This window comes from Lygodium microphyllum, chromosome 3 (assembly GCF_053477565.2).
Source record: "Lygodium microphyllum isolate KBCC chromosome 3, Lygodium_microphyllum_v1.1.10, whole genome shotgun sequence".
NCBI lineage: Eukaryota > Viridiplantae > Streptophyta > Polypodiopsida > Schizaeales > Lygodiaceae > Lygodium > Lygodium microphyllum.
In genome coordinates, this window is record NC_141137.1 from 96549669 (window position 1) to 96565815 (window position 16147).

General features: G+C 38.1%; 1 protein-coding gene across 5 annotated transcripts; it reads right to left on the bottom strand.

The window, feature by feature from the left end:
• Positions 1-187: 187 nt before the first annotated feature.
• On the bottom strand, positions 188-4891 carry LOC148038639 (protein KINESIN LIGHT CHAIN-RELATED 1-like). 5 transcript variants are annotated; one of them, XM_087673935.1, is made up of 5 exons: positions 4545-4887; positions 4293-4407; positions 2322-3796; positions 1121-2004; positions 188-852 (listed from the first exon to the last, which is right to left on the bottom strand). In XM_087673935.1, exons 3-5 carry the CDS (start codon positions 3735-3737, stop codon positions 618-620), a joined length of 2535 nt encoding a protein of 844 aa, XP_087530061.1. In that variant the 5' UTR covers positions 3738-3796; positions 4293-4407; positions 4545-4887; the 3' UTR covers positions 188-617. The 5 variants fall into 5 exon arrangements, with proteins under 5 accessions (XP_087530061.1, XP_087530069.1, XP_087530057.1 ...); XM_087673943.1 differs by having other exon boundaries at positions 4540-4887; XM_087673931.1 differs by lacking the exon at positions 4293-4407.
• Positions 4892-16147: the final 11256 nt, after the last annotated feature.

The window sequence follows — 16147 nt, forward strand, 5'->3', positions numbered from 1 at the left end:
GTCACAAAAAATATGTTATTTAAATGTTTAAAACTGCAAAAGCATGCAAGGGGTTTGTCTAGGACTTGTATGCTGAAAGTTTGCCATTTAAGTAGTAATAGTCCTGAAGTTTCCAATGGTTCATTAAATTAGAACATGCTTACCAATCCAGTTTTCTCAAGTATAGTCATGAATGAGTGCACCAATATAGTAAATAATGGTTATAAATAAGGTGGTAAATGAATTGCTGCCATGTTGTTCTTTAGGGTCCAATGCAGTCATGTCTTGTAGCATGAACATGTCAAGTGGTGATACATAATCAACATGCTATTACATGTGATTGTTGCTATATCTCTTATGTGATGCACATAAAAAATTAAAAAATATATTTTCTCCTAGCACAGCTTTTCTTATATAGTTCAGATGGTCTATTACTCTTATTCTAGTGATGTGTTTGTCTAATCTCAGGCCTGAAGTAAGTGGCCAATGTCAAAATAATGCAACACCAATCAAAACCTGAATGAGCAAGGAAGTTAAGCATGCTCATGACTGTTGTGGATCAGCTCCCAAGCCATAGTGATGGATTTCCCGAGCCTGATGTATGTCTTCATGGTATGTACAGCACCACCTAAAAATGATTAGACTGCAGCTCTCACCTCTGTCCCATTTGCATCACCTCCCAACACAGGCGCCACATTTGGCTGCATTATGGAGTCCAATGTGCCATTGAGTCTTCTTGTTCTCACACGTCCTGCTTCTTTCAACAATCCTGCTAACCTGATTCTCTCTTCCTCCACATCTGGATCTGCATTTCCTAACTTCTCCTCCCGCACTTCCAAAATGTACTCTAGGACCCTAATTGCATCCTCCAACCTGGAAAAAGATAACATATAATACATATCGCGACGGTGAAATTGGTTAACAAGTACCATTGAGAAGTGGCAACAACAAGATAACAAAATCAAATTTACAAGTGCTAAAGTCTATAATGCACAAGTAACTAGGAAAGTTCCTGATTAATGCAAGGCTCCTTTTGACATTAGTTCAGATAAACAGTTGATAATGCAGACTGCCAATATGAATGCTGGTTTGGTCCCTACATAACCTAAAGGAAAAGAAGGATATGCTTGACAGAAGTTACCTGCCCAAAGCATCATATGCACCTGCCAAATTGCTGTAAACTGATATAGTATCTGGATGATAAGGACCACATGCAGTTTGTAAAATCTCTCTTGATTCTTCAAAGCAACTTACTGCTGCTTCTATTTCTGATAGTTGTACACAAGTAAGGCCCATCTGATTTAAAACTATTCCAAGCAGGCAGAAGTTTCTTTCTGCACTAGCTCTTAGTTTAGAAACAGCATTTTCAAAAGAAAAGCGAGCATCAGCGTACTTCCCGCTCAAATAATTCAGTACCCCGATTTGAGCTTCTACCCCAGCAACAGCAGTCTGCTGCCCAGGAGCCACTTCAAGGATAGTTCGGGCCTTCTCCAAAAGAGAAAGGGCCTGTTCATGTTCATCCAAGGCTTCATACACGAGAGCTATTTCTGTCATACCACTTGCAACCTCATCAAGCTGGTGCCCAGCTCCATGCTTATTATAGATTCTCAAAGCACTTTCACAGTAAGTCCTGGATTCATGCAGCTTTCCAGTCTTAAGGTAAAGCTCAGCCAAAGCAACATATACAGATGCAACTTGGGCATGGTTTTCGCCTTTTGAAGCCTTAAAAACTGTGAGAGCTTTCTGATAAGAAAAAATCGCCTCGTCAAATCGTCCTAGGGCTACATATGTATCACCGATGCTTGCATCCACTGCAGCAACTTCTACATCCTTGCCATTAGTGATCAGTGCCATGCTTGCAAGCACCAGATGCTCTAATGCTGACTCATGCTTCCCTCGTCCATTACATATCAGGCCCATTAGCCTTCTATCTGTCGCCTCTTCCATGGTAGCAGGTGCACTGTGTTCTTTGTGGATCTCCAATGCATGCTCACATAATTCTTCAGCCTTGTCAAACTGCATGGCCTGCCCAACCAGTAGTAAAGTTGAAAAAAACATGTAAAACTCTAGCCCTTGATAAATTGCCTTAAATTCCATTAATTTATCTGCATGTTAGCATGCTGTTTATATTGAACTAGTTATACATTGGTCTTTTTGGAAAAACAGCCTTCCTTTCTCAGCAACAGAGTTATTCAAATCTGAACCAAGCATTGAAGCACACTGTGTGCTGTTTTAAAGCAAAATAACTTGTTCAGAGTACCTCTTAGAAATTCAACTTGAGCAGATTGAAGGCATTTCTATAAAAACTATGGCTCATAGGGATCCAAAAGTCACCAAAGTACCTGAGCATGTGCCTCGGCCAAATAACGGCATGTCTCACCAACACGGGGATCCCTATCCCCAAGTGTGCCCATTTGAATTTCTAAGCCAGCATGATAGGCAGCCAAAGCATCCTCTCCTTTACCTAGCAATGCATATGTATCACCAAGCTGCATATAGCCAGCAAAAGCAGCAAGAGCATGTTCCTGTCCTCCCAATTCCACGTCAGGCACAGTAATGGACTGCTCCAAAATAGGAATAGCTTCCTCAAATCGTCCCATTGAGCAATGAATCGCTGCAAGCACATGTAAACTCATCACAAGGTCCAAGCTGGGCTTTCCATCAGCAGCAACTTCATATGATTTGGCTGCCCTGGTTGCAAAATCCAATGCCTTCTGGGGACTATCACCAGAAGCAACTGCCTGTTTTGCTAGCTTAAGCAAAAAAGGACCTAGATCTGGATTTTCTTGAGCCAGCATACTACTTTGCTCACTTAAAGTGGTGCTCTCATCATCTCGGATACCTTTCCTGATTCCAAGTGAGATAGCAGACTTTCGCCGTTGGAAAAACTCTTTCACCCTCTGTTGAACCTTGTCTGTCTCTAACATGGGGGTACTTTGTTCTGCTTTGTGCGCTGGCTTTCTATCCAGGTTTCTGCCTGATGAAGCACGTTTCGGACTGTGTTTATTGTTGGAATCCAATACACGAGAATAGTTTTTACTGTTTGGGGTCTTTAACAAGCCACTGGGAGAGTTGACTGCAGGAGAAGAGGAGACAGAGATCTTCAGAGGCTTCAAAGAATTAAGGTGAGATGATTTTACTGATCCTGATGTGCCTGATTTCATAGACATCCGGTCATGCTCAAGTCCATTAACCATCTCGGCCCCTGTTTTGCCTAGAGCTTTGTTCGTTATGGGGTGCATCCTTCCCTTGTAGAGGGGAGAAAGCTGATCAGAGATCCTACCTGATTGACTGTTTTTGACATTTTGAGTGTGACTGTGGCGCTTGTTTGTCTGAGATTTTGTAATTTTAGAGTACAAGGGAATGGTAGAGTCCTTGGATGGATTTGTGCTTTCCTTGTTTGATTCTCCAGACATTTGAATTGGTGTTGAATCTGCAGGCTTCCCTGTATCATCTTTTGCTGCCTCTGATTCTTCTTCCTCAACCAAATCCTCAACTAATCGCTGCACTGCAAGCGCGTGCACATTGTATTTATTCGCAAAAGCTTCTGCCTCTGCTTGGAATGCCGCATCTGCAGCTTCCCTCTCTGCCTCTTCAGCATTGACAATCTCAGCTCTACCTACTGAGGTGAAATTGTTGAGGCTTCTTGGGCTTAAGGGGCTTCTAGGGCTCAGAGCTGCAGAGAAATTGCTCTCAGCAGCCTTCTGGTTTGCATTGAATGAGTGTGGGCGACAATCTGCTGATGCCATGCCAGGCATTTTCACTACTCAGGATGCTTCTCTTGCTCAGAGGTAAGCTCCCATGGCCCAATAAACACCTGATACAGAAAAATTATTTTGATGAAATACTAAACAAAACTTGTTTGGGTGATGATCCATTTACTACTAAATTGAAAAAACAAGCAAGCCTAGAATAAATTCTTTAAAGAATATGGCAGAACGATAAATTGCAAAGTCAACTCAACAGGAGATAGATTGCCCACATTGCAGAAATAAAATCAGAGAAGACCAAATTCTGCTCAGAATAAGGTTAATGGACTAAAAAAGTCCCAATGTGGCGTAAGAGCAGATCAATTGAAGCAATTAATCATACGCAATTCTGCTCAGAATAAGATTAATGGACTAACAAGTATATCAATCGATGCAAATAATCACATGCGATTCTACTCAGAATAAGGTTAGTGAGTTGACAAGCATATCTATTAAAGCAAATCATCATATGCAATTCTGCTGAAAATAAGGTTAATGGTTTAACAAGAAGTCCAATCTGGGGCAAGAGCAGATCAATTAGAGCAAAATAATCATATGCAAGACCTTAAAACTTCTCGAGTCAGAGGACCATGGTGTCGGCGGCAGATCTGATAGAGCCCCGAAAGATGCTTGCTAGGTTATCCAGAAGGGGAAACCCGAAAGAGCAAGTGATACTTTCCTGACAAAGGAAGGAATTGTGTGTCAAAGGGAGTGTCCTGTGCGGGGTGGGTTATGGGGCTCTGTGTTCGAGAGAGAGGGGCAAAGGAAAGCAAGGGGGAGGGAGGGGATCCAAGGGCGGGGGGCGAATTACCTTACCTCGAGGCCAATTCAGTTCAATAATAATTGGGAAGCTCCCTAGCCTCTCCTTTTTTTCCTGCTTCCTTACACGGCTTGCAGTGCGGGTCATCGTACAGCCATGCAATCAGTCACCACAGGAGAGGAAGCTTGCAAGCAGGGGATGTTTGGTGGTTTGTTGGTTGGTGGGTTCTTTTTTCTTTCTTACTCTTTCCCTAATTCTGTCCTCCTATTTCTTTTGCCTGTCTAGGAGGAAGAATTAGACAGGGAGGACTCAGGAGTTGGGAATTAGGATGAAGAGGAGGAGGCATTGGATGCTGCATCTGCAAGCTTCTCTGGCCACCCAAGACTTGGACTTCCTGCCAGCCTATCAATCTTTCACAGGGTCCACCCCCATCCCCCTCCCCCTCATCCTTCCCCCCATCACATCACCATTACTTGACACAACAACAACAACCATTACAACAACATCGAAAGAACAATTATCAAGGGCCCTTTCCACACTCCATGGGTCCCGCACCAATGGACATCTTTATAAGGTTGTTCTTCTTGTCTCTATGCATGGCTCCTTCCTAGGTGCCATTGTGGCGTGGTGAGGATCACTTGGGAGGTAGCTCATTTCCTAGACTAGCTTTATCACAACCATGCTAAGGATCACATGGAGGTAGCTCATTTCCTAGACTAGTTCTATCACAACCATTCTCCTTATGCTTGAGGTCATGACCTCATGGACACCAAGATTTGGCCACTAGTGCTCAAAATTGTGGCACACCACATGCATCAAGAATTCACATTGCTTAGATATAGACACGATAACCACCAAAAATGGAGCCTCCTTTGTACTTGTTTGTTTCTTGTCAATGAAAGTTCTAAGGAATCAATTTGAACATAAAAAGTCCATGCACTAAAGGAAGACCAAGAACTCACATAATTGATTGCATGCATGAGTTTGGTTCTTGTCTTTATGCATGGCTCCTTCCTAGGGACTAGTTTTAGTGTGGTGAGGATCACATGGAAGTTGCCCATTTCCTAAACTATGTATCACAACCATTCTCCTCACACCTAAGGTCATGACCTCATGGACACCAAGATTTGGCCACTAATCCTCAAGATTGAGGCACACCACTTGCACCAAGAGTTCACATTGCCTAGATATAGACACAACAACTACCAATTAAGAAGCCTCACTTGCACTTGTTTGTCCCTTATCAATGAAATTTCCAAGGAATCCATTTGATTACAAAAAGTCCATGCATATTAAGAAGACCAAGAGCCCACAATGATGATTGATTGTATGAATGGGTTTCTTTTACATCCCCCCCAAAGGGGCAATCTACCATCAAGAATGTATAAGACATTAGTTTCTGTATCAAATAAATAATCTAAAATAGACCCATTAGCTACAAATGAGGACCACCTCAATGAAGGCACCAATTGTTGAGTAAATATACATATATTGTGTCACATCATAGGGACATAATTGAATTTAGCCCCCTTTACCATAACTCAAATAAGCACGATAGCATATCTTCATAATAATGCCCAAGTTGGACATCTATTAGCATAGTTGCATTGTCAACTCTTAGATCTCTAGGATAATGTTTAACTTAAAGAATTGCACATAAAAGGGGGTCATCAAGTAGCAAATTGAGACTCTTAACCTTCCTCATACTATTTGTTTGATAGAGAATAAATAAGCAAAGTTAGTGGAATAAGTATGGATCAAGGAACCCTTGGGTCTACAAATAAGTACTCCCAAATCTATTGAAAAGTGACTAGATATGCAAAACTCAAAGAACAAGGAACATATTCTTCACCCATGCTTTGTACATTAAAGCCATAGAGTGCACTTACTTTGCATACCATTTGGACTTAAGGAAAAAAAAAGTGATCTCTTATGTTATCCTTTTCCTTTGGATTGTCAAAGGTCAATGGTGATTCCTCATTCACATACCCATAATTTCCTTTTTCATTTTACATTTTTAAAATATTCTAATTGTTTACAAATAGTAAGTGGTTTCATTCATTTTGGTTTGTACTCCATACCAAAGTTTCCTTTCTTTTTAAAAAAATTGTTTAAAAACTATTAGATACTTTAGAATGTTTTGTACCTCATTTCATAATGTTGCATTGTGAGCCTGACAATGGAATTCTTGGTGAGATTTGAGATATCTCATTCTCCCTTTCCTCATCTATGGTGGATTCATGCTACAATACCCTTCCACCCATTTTATGTTAATAAACTACCACTTCTTTTGAAACACCAGCCTCCCTCTCCCTAAACTCCTTCGTGCAAATTTTCATTCAATAATATACTGAGCATGCATGGGTAAGGTAGGGTTGTGTGGCGAGGGGGGGGAGAGAGAGAGAGAGAGAGAGAGAGAGAGAGAGAGAGAGAGAGAGAGAGAGAGAGAGAGAGAGAGAGAGAGAGAGAGAGAGAGAGAGAGAGAGAGAGGGAGGGAGGGAGGTAATAAATGAAAAAGAGAAAAATAATTTAGAAAGAGAAAGAAAAATAAATTAAGAAGAAAAGGAGAGAGATATATATATATAATCTTAAATGAAAAAAAAATACAAGGATTTCTCAACAATTCAATAGTTTTTTTTAATGAGAGAGAGAGAGAGGAGAGGAGAAGAAGAAGAGAGAATGTAGAGAGACAAAATGAAGAGAGAGAAGAAAATTGAGAGAGAGAGATTGGGGGAGAGAGGGTGAGAACGAAGAGAGAGAAAATGTGGGGAGACTGAGGAGAGAAACATTGAGAGAGAGGAGAAGAAAAGAAACAGAGAGAGAGAGAGAGAGCACGTGAGAGAGAATAGAGAGAGACATGGGACATAGATGAGAGAGAAATAAGTTATGTCAAATACAAGAGATAGACGAGGAACACACACACACACGCACGCACGCACACACACACACACACACACTCTCTCTCTCTCTCTCTCTCTCTCTCTCTCTCTCTCTCTCTCATAGGCATGCCAGTGCAACAGATAGAGCGAGAGGACTGGACAAACTTGTGCAAGAAGAGTGGGCGGAGCTAAGTGAAGCTTAACAACTCAAGTGGAGTGAGTTAGTCATTTCGTGCAGGTGTAGGGGCAAGCCTAGAGAGAGAGAGAGAGAGAGAGAGAGAGAGAGAGAGAGAGAGAGAGTTGGTGTACATGTGCATTTCTTACATCTGGGTCCTTTTTTCACACACACATCCTTAGAATCCACAATTTAACACCTACATCTTCCCAAAACATAGAACAAGCAAAAACCCATATGCACCTATGATGACCAGACACAGTTAATTAAGATCAAATCATAGTGTGTATTCACTTATACATGCAAATGCACACAAACAAGGCTATATGAATATGTAAGGACGAAGGGATGCCTCTATGCGGACTTTTTGCACACCCCACATGTAGACAAATGGGAGAGCAAAGATGTAAAAGGAGAGAGAGAGAGAGAGAGAGAGAGAGAGAGAGAGAGAGAGAGAGAGAGAGAGAGAGAGAGAGAGAGAGAGAGAGAGAGAGAGAGAGAGAGAGAGAGAGAGAGAGAGAGAGAGAGAGAGAGAGAGAGAGAGAGAGAGAGCCTTTAATGGCCCACATTTGTCATTACAATAACACTTACATTTGTCACTTACTACAATGACATTCTATGATATAAATGCCTATTACTATAAACATTTATCTAATAAGTTTATGTTAAGAATATTGTAATTAAAATTAGTATATTTTTATTTTATAATTTTTTTATTATAGTTGGCCTAGATATAATTAAGAACACCAAAAATTTTAATGCATGTGTATATCATATGTGACCATGTGCAATATGTGTTGAATTCAATGTCAACATTCTAAAGAGTTATCAAATCATGGTGAGTTCAATGTCAATGTTCTAAAGACTTCTCAAATGGTGGTGATATCTTCTATCCAAACTTTTCTAATACGCTTAATATTGAATCTTGATTTTAGTCCTTTGACAATATAGCCAATTGATGAATACCACCACTAAGATTCATCTCTAATGTGAACATGCACAACAGCTCACATGAGGCCTCAACATCTCACCAACCACTTTAACTACTCTACTACCTAGCAAGAGAAGGCTTACCATAAACGTGGCCTAGAAGTTATAGATTAAAAAAATTAATATGAATAGGTACATCTCCTAGTTTCTTTCATAGAACTCAAAAAGGTCATGTGCCAAACCTAAGACTTATTAAGGGCATTGAATAACCATACAGACATGTACGTATAGGAGGCCACATATTCTCCAACCAAGATCTTTGCCAAGATTGATCAAGGCCAAGCCTTCTAATATAGCCATTAAATAAGAGGCTAGCAGACCATAAGCTAAAGAAGATGGCTACCGACATGTTATTATAACAATCTATGTGCTAATCTCTTAATATGTAATGTGGCATGACCAGATTAACCTAGAATATTGTTTTTCCATTCTCGAAAGCCTTCACCCTTTGCTAAGTTCTATCAGATTCATTAAACATCAACCTACCATCAACCTGAACCATTCAAAGCCTTGGGAAAAACCTACAAATTGGTTCTCAAAAATGTTCCCTATGAGGGCTATCACCAAATGAGCACATGCACGTGCGTAGACACATAAAAAAGAACAGAAGAAAGTTGTATCAATGTCCTTTTAGGTGCACACACACACACAAAGAGAGAGAGAGAGAGAGAGAGAGAGAGAGAGAGAGAGAGAGAGAGAGAGAGAGAGAGAGAGAGAGAGAGAGAGAGAGAGAGAGAGAGAGAGAGAGAGAGAGAGAGAGAGAGAGAGAGAGAGAGAGAGAGAGAGAGAGAGAGAGATCTTTGTGTGTGTGTGCATGTGTGTGGCACTTTGAAACATGCCACTTATCTTTTTAACAAACAATTATGTGACTCTTTCTAGATGTTATAGTTGCATTATAAATGAAGCAATATGGCTAAGGCCTAAGGATGGAAGTGGTGGTGTAAGGGTATACAAGAAAAACTATTGGGAAATAGGAATATTCAATACTCAAAATAGGATGCATGAGAGCAAATTGAAACTTGAGTTCACATGCACGTGCCATATCTTTGTTGAAACTTGAGTTCACATGCACGTGCGTAGACACACACACACACACACACACACAAAGAGAGAGAGAGAGAGAGAGAGAGAGAGAGAGAGAGAGAGAGAGAGAGAGAGAGAGAGAGAGAGAGAGAGAGAGAGAGAGAGAGAGAGAGAGAGAGAGAGAGAGAGAGAGAGAGAGAGAGAGAGAGAGAGAGAGAGAGAGAGATGTTTGTGTGTGTGTGCATGTGTGTGGCACCTTAAAACATGCCACTTATCTTTTTTACAAACAATTATGTAACTCTTTCTAGATGTTATAGTTGCATTATAAATGAAGCAATATGGCTAAGGCCTAAGGATGGAAGTGGTGGTGTGAGGATATACATGAAAAACTACTTGGAAATAGGAATATTCAATACTCAAAATAGGATGCATGAGAGCAAATTGATGTTAGGAACAACCTTTTGATAAACTAAGATTTGAGAGTTCCTTATACACTTGCAAAAAATGCATGCAATTTTCTTTGATATTACCTAGGTATTCTACTAGGAAATGATAAATTTCTTGCAAGAAGCCAATCTTTCAAGAAATTTTGTGCATCTAGGGCTACTATGACATTCTATGATATAAATGCCTATTACTATAAACATTTATCTAGTAATTTTATGTTAAGAATATTGTAATTAAATTAGTATACTTATATGTTATAAAATTTTTATTGTAGTATTATTTACACTAATAACCATCCTAGTATAGTAAACATTATGTTAAAAAGATTTCAATCCTATTTTATTTTTATGTTATAATATACAAATATATGTTTACCTAAGAATAAGATATCTATTAAATTGCAAATGTTCTATTCTTATACTAATAAAATGTGTTATTAGATATAACATCAGTACATACGAACATGATTTTTCTGTAACAATAAATTTAATAACATTTTATGGATAAATTATTAGATTTATGTTATAATTGTAATATAAAAATATGTGAAAAATATTCATGATTGTATATTGAATATCGAGTATTAAGATTGTTGAAACAAATGAAACATTAATAGCTCTATTACTAGTATCTTTTCTTGCTCATGTATAGATGTCCATCATATAGTACTAGTAAATCCTCCATACAACCAACCAAACAATCCACCCTAGAGGGTAGTTGGCCTATTGTGGATTAGTAAAAGGAGCTTAAGACAATTTCAAATGAGAAAATTTAGATGTACCCTCCCAAACATTCACCTTGGAAGGTTTCCACAAGTGTGAAAGAGACATTTGCTAGAGATAGTGAATGAAGATAATGCACTTTTTCACAAGAGTGGAGAATAGCCCTTAGTGTGGTTCCATACATGAAGCTCTAAGAAAACATCACTTTCTATGATGACATTGGCAAAAATTTCTATAGCTTGACATTTATATTATACACACACTAGTCTTTTTGAATGTGAAATTGCATATGATTGTGTGCTACTTGTTGAGTCTTATCCCATAAATATTTGCATATGACATTCAATGTAGATACATATATAGACAATGGATGACTTTAACATCCTCATATGTTTCAACCTTTTAGACGTGAAAGATGAGATATAGAAGTTGGGTTAAGGACACCCAAACTATTAAACATATTGGATAAGATATAGAAGTTGGGTTACATATCCTTAGGAGCCCAAAATTTTAAATATATGTGTACATCATATTAGATTTGTGGAATATGTGTCGAATTCAATGTAAGTGTTCTAAAGACTTATCAAATTGTGGTGATATCTTCTTTCCAAACCTTTGTATTCAACTTAGCCAACATGGAAATCTTGATTTTAATTCTTTGAAAAAGTAGTCCATTGATGAATTTCAGCTACTAAAATCATCAATGTGAATGTGCACAAGAGCTCACATGAGGCCTCAATATGTCATCAATAGCCTTCACTACTCTAGTATGCAAGATAAGGATTATCATATATGTGCCCTAGCAATTTTAGATTAAAAGCTTAGCATCAATAGGTACATCTCCCAGTTTCTTACTTAGGATGCAAAAGGTTCATGGCAAATCTAAGGCTTATTAGAGGCTGAATAAGCATTTAGGCATCTACCTAGGGAAGCCCGCACATTTTCCAACCAAGATCTTTGGCAATAATGGTCAAGGCCAAAAATTCTAATAATAAGACCCTAGGAAACCATCAACTCTAAAAATATGGCTGTCCATGTGTTATTTAATCAACATATGTGCTAATTTCTTCATATGCTAAGTGGTATGAGCACATTAACCTAGAATAATCTACATTCTCTAACACCTTCACACTTTTCTAAGAGCTAGCACATTCATTGAACATTAGCCTACCATCAACCTAAACCATACAACCTCTTGGAAAAGACCTACAATTTGGTTCTCAAAAATGTTTTTTGTGAGCACTAATGCCAATGCTAATTTGAGTACCTAAAGGCTACAAAAAGAACGATGATGGGGCACCTCATTATAGACTACTTGATTGAAATATTCGATATAACATTACAACTTTGAAATCCACATACACACTACACATCTAGAGGCTCTCTCTCTCTCTCTCTCTCTCTCTCTCTCTCTCTCTCTCTCTCTCTCTCTCTCTCTCTCTCTCTCTCTGTGTTGTTCTTTCTATGTCTAGGTTTGAAACATACCCTCTTATCTACTTAACAAACAATTATGCAATTCTTTCTACATGTTATAGTTGTGTTATGAATAAAGCAATATGGAGAAGGCCTAAGAATGGAAGTGGTAGTGCTAGGATGCACAAGTAAAAGTACTCGTAAATAATAATATTCAAGATGCAAGCTAGACTTCATGACATACAATTGATCTCAGCAGCAACTTTTAATAAACTAGGATTTGAGAGTGCCTTAAACATTTGCAAAAAATGCTTGTGATTTTATTTAAGTAAAGAAGTATTTTGGAAAATAAAGAATGGTAAATTTCTTATAAGAAGCTAATGTTTTTAGGATTTGTGTGCATCTAGTTAAGAGTATGGCATACATTTATAATGTGTAAATGACACTTTTCTCAAAAAAAGAGTTAATTTTTTGTGACATTCAACATGCATGCACACACACGCACGCACGCATGCATGCATGCATGCACTCATGCACGCACGCACGCACACGCACACGCACACGCACACGCACACGCACACACACACACACACACACACACACACACACACACACACACACACACACACACACACACACACACACACACACACACACACACACACACACACACACACACACACACACACACACGCACACGCACACGTGCGCGCGCGTGCACACACACACACACACACACACACACACACACACACACACAATGCTTCTATTAGATTAAGAAGTCAATGGCCTACATTTGTTATTGTTTGTCCATCTTTTGTAATATAAATGCTTATTACTATCAATATTTATCTAACAAACTCCTAGTATATATAATAAATGCTAACATTATAAAGACAATTATTGCATTGTCATAGTATAAAATCTTTATGATTGAAAAATTATTATCACAATATTATTAATATTGAGAAATATTATATTTAATAAATGTTATTGTGTGTTTTCTTTTAATGGATTATTAAATCAACATGGATACACACACACACACATGCACACATGTATGTATGCATATATGCATGCATGCATGTATGCATAATTGTAAGATAATCGTCCATCTCTTTTTCCTCCACGTGTGGCTCAACCCTCTACTGAGGAGAGGATGGTGAAAGCTTAAGTGCAAGATGTGATGATGATGATGACGATGACAATGATTATGATTTCTTTATATTTTCATCTCTTTGCATTTTGTTGATTTGTAGTCAAACTTATGGTTATCACAATAAAACAAGCATGTTTCAATTCGATTAACTAATTAATACTATAGGTGTGTGTGTGCGTGTGTGTGTGTGTGTGAAATCTTAATACTAAATATACATATATCCTACCTCTATCCTACATATATTGATATTAATGATATAACAAATAATAAAACCATATTTTAACTAAATATTCATGAACCTTTATACATAACTATATGTCTAACAACACCCTTGCCTTCATAGCATGCCTAACAATCCATTAAAGGAATGTTGAATCAAGTAGGAGATTTGATAAACTTGTGTTGAATACTCTTTTAAATGAATACTAAACCATTTCATTTTCTTGCTCATGTATACATGCACATAGTACATTACTAGTACAATGTTTGTAGCTATATGTTAAAGCCCTTAAAGCCCCTTGCCATCACTTGTAATGAGGTAGTAGGGCTATTGTGGATGTTCTTTTGAAAGAAAAATGGTAATTGATACTATTATATAACACATGCAAAGAGATTAGTTAAGATTTATAAGTAGGTTTCTAACTAGCTTAAAGAAGCTAATTGTTCTAATGACTCAAAAAGAGCATAGACATTGCAACTAAAAAGCCCTATACAATAAAGGTCTAAGAATTGCACACATTCCTTACAGTTGATCATTCATATTGAGATGATCCCCAAGCAATGTTTGCTTCCAACTTAGGTTGTGGTATAGACCAATTCATTCCATATGCTTGATTAATCTATGATAGCAATACTTGACCTCTTAACAATGTGACATCAGGTCCTTAACAATTTATTTGACTCTTCTACTTTAATAGATAGATTGTTTGCTAAAAGCGTACATATAATGGAGAATTAAGCTTTAGAAAGCAAGTAACATGACCAACCTTCTTAAATATTTTCTTCCAAGATCTAAAGGTACCACAAGACTCATCCTTTTTTTAATAATAGGACTAAGCTTTAAGGATCCAACGACCATCAAAGATTTAAGCATTTTGTTTTGACCATGCTAGTAGATTGTGGCATGATAGAAACCCAACTTTTCAAGGCAGTGCCAATTTTATTAACAATGCTTGTAGCAAGAATGAACTTAGACCAATTTCTTTTACATTAATAAGCCCATATTGTAGGGCCAATTGCTCAATCAATTTCTAGTTTAGGGGGTGAGGGCATGCCCTAAGTGTCCTTCCACCCGACAAGCCCTTGATCATCTATGGCTCTTAAGAACCATCCGTCAGCGCCAACAAGAAAAACATGTCATGAAGGGCCTTATCATTATCATGAATCGTGTGGTTGGGAGGAGTTGCTTGAGCTACTATGCACAAAACATACACAATACATGCAAGAAAAAGCTCACTCAAGAATATAAGAAGAGAGATGGAGGCCAAAATGTTCCTCACACAATATAATGTACACAAAGTATAGATAAGATACAATGTAAAGAAAAGTATCCTACTAAGTCAAGTAGTCCATTATTAACTCTACTAATTGCTTGGCAAGCACTATAACTATGCTAGTTATAGGTAGGTGTAACTATCCAAATACAATAAAAATAAGTTAGTGGCCATGTGAGGATCATATTGACCATTGACATGCTATGTGTAGACATGCAAACCCATCTAACTAGGGGGTCTATCATCAATGTATGCACATGTTGAGCTTGCTATCTCAACGCTCCCTCTCAAGACCAAGTATATCTATGCATTTCCAAGTAAGCTTCAACATCCTCAAAGCTTCTCTAACCTAATGCCTTTGGATAAATGTCAACTACTTGATCTTATGTGCTAATATGCACTAAGCCAATCTCACATGTAACTATATTCTCTCACATAAAGTAGCCAGCTACATACTACTTATGTCTTTACGTGTGATGACAACTAGACGTCTCCCTATACATTCAAATCATCTAATAATTGTTACAACCATACCACCTCACATGCTGCCATAGCAGTGTCTCTCTATACTCAGCTCTATACTCAATAAAGCCACTATTGGTTGCTTTTTGCTACTTTGAATAACCACTACACTATGAGTAGAAAACATGAAATCGCTAGTAGATCTTCTATCAAACATGCTACTAGCCCAATCTACATTTGTGTATCCAAATACCTATACATTCTTATCTACCTCATAAAATGTCCATAATGCAAGGCCGACTTCACATACCTCTAAGTATTTGATTGCATCCAAGTGAGGCTTCATAGGCACCTACATAAATTGACTCACAAGTTGAACAATATAGCTCAAGTTTTGCCTTCTAATAGTCATATAAATCAAACTCCCTACTATCCTCATACACATAGTAGGTACTTCTATCTTATCCCCAAGAACTCAATTTTATATTTTTCTCCAATGGCACTAAAATAGTTTTACACATAATCATACCACACTTGGATAACATATCCAAGCCATGCTGCCTTTGGACCAAACCATATACAACCATCACATCTGATCACCTCAATGCTAAGAAAATACCTTAGCTTACCCAAATCCTTCTTCTCAAACTTGTGCTTTAAATGGCCCTTGACATTAGCAATCCCACAATCACTATCACTTGCAATAATCAAGTCATCCACATATATGACTATGATGACCAAATCCACATCACTTTTCTCAAATAAAGTGAGTGATCTACATAAAAAACATAAAAGCCAATGTTGACAAGATACTCTCTGATCTTGTCAAACCATGGTGTAGGTGGTTGCCTTAGCTGCCTTCTAACTTGCACACATATGTGGGATGCTCTAAATCC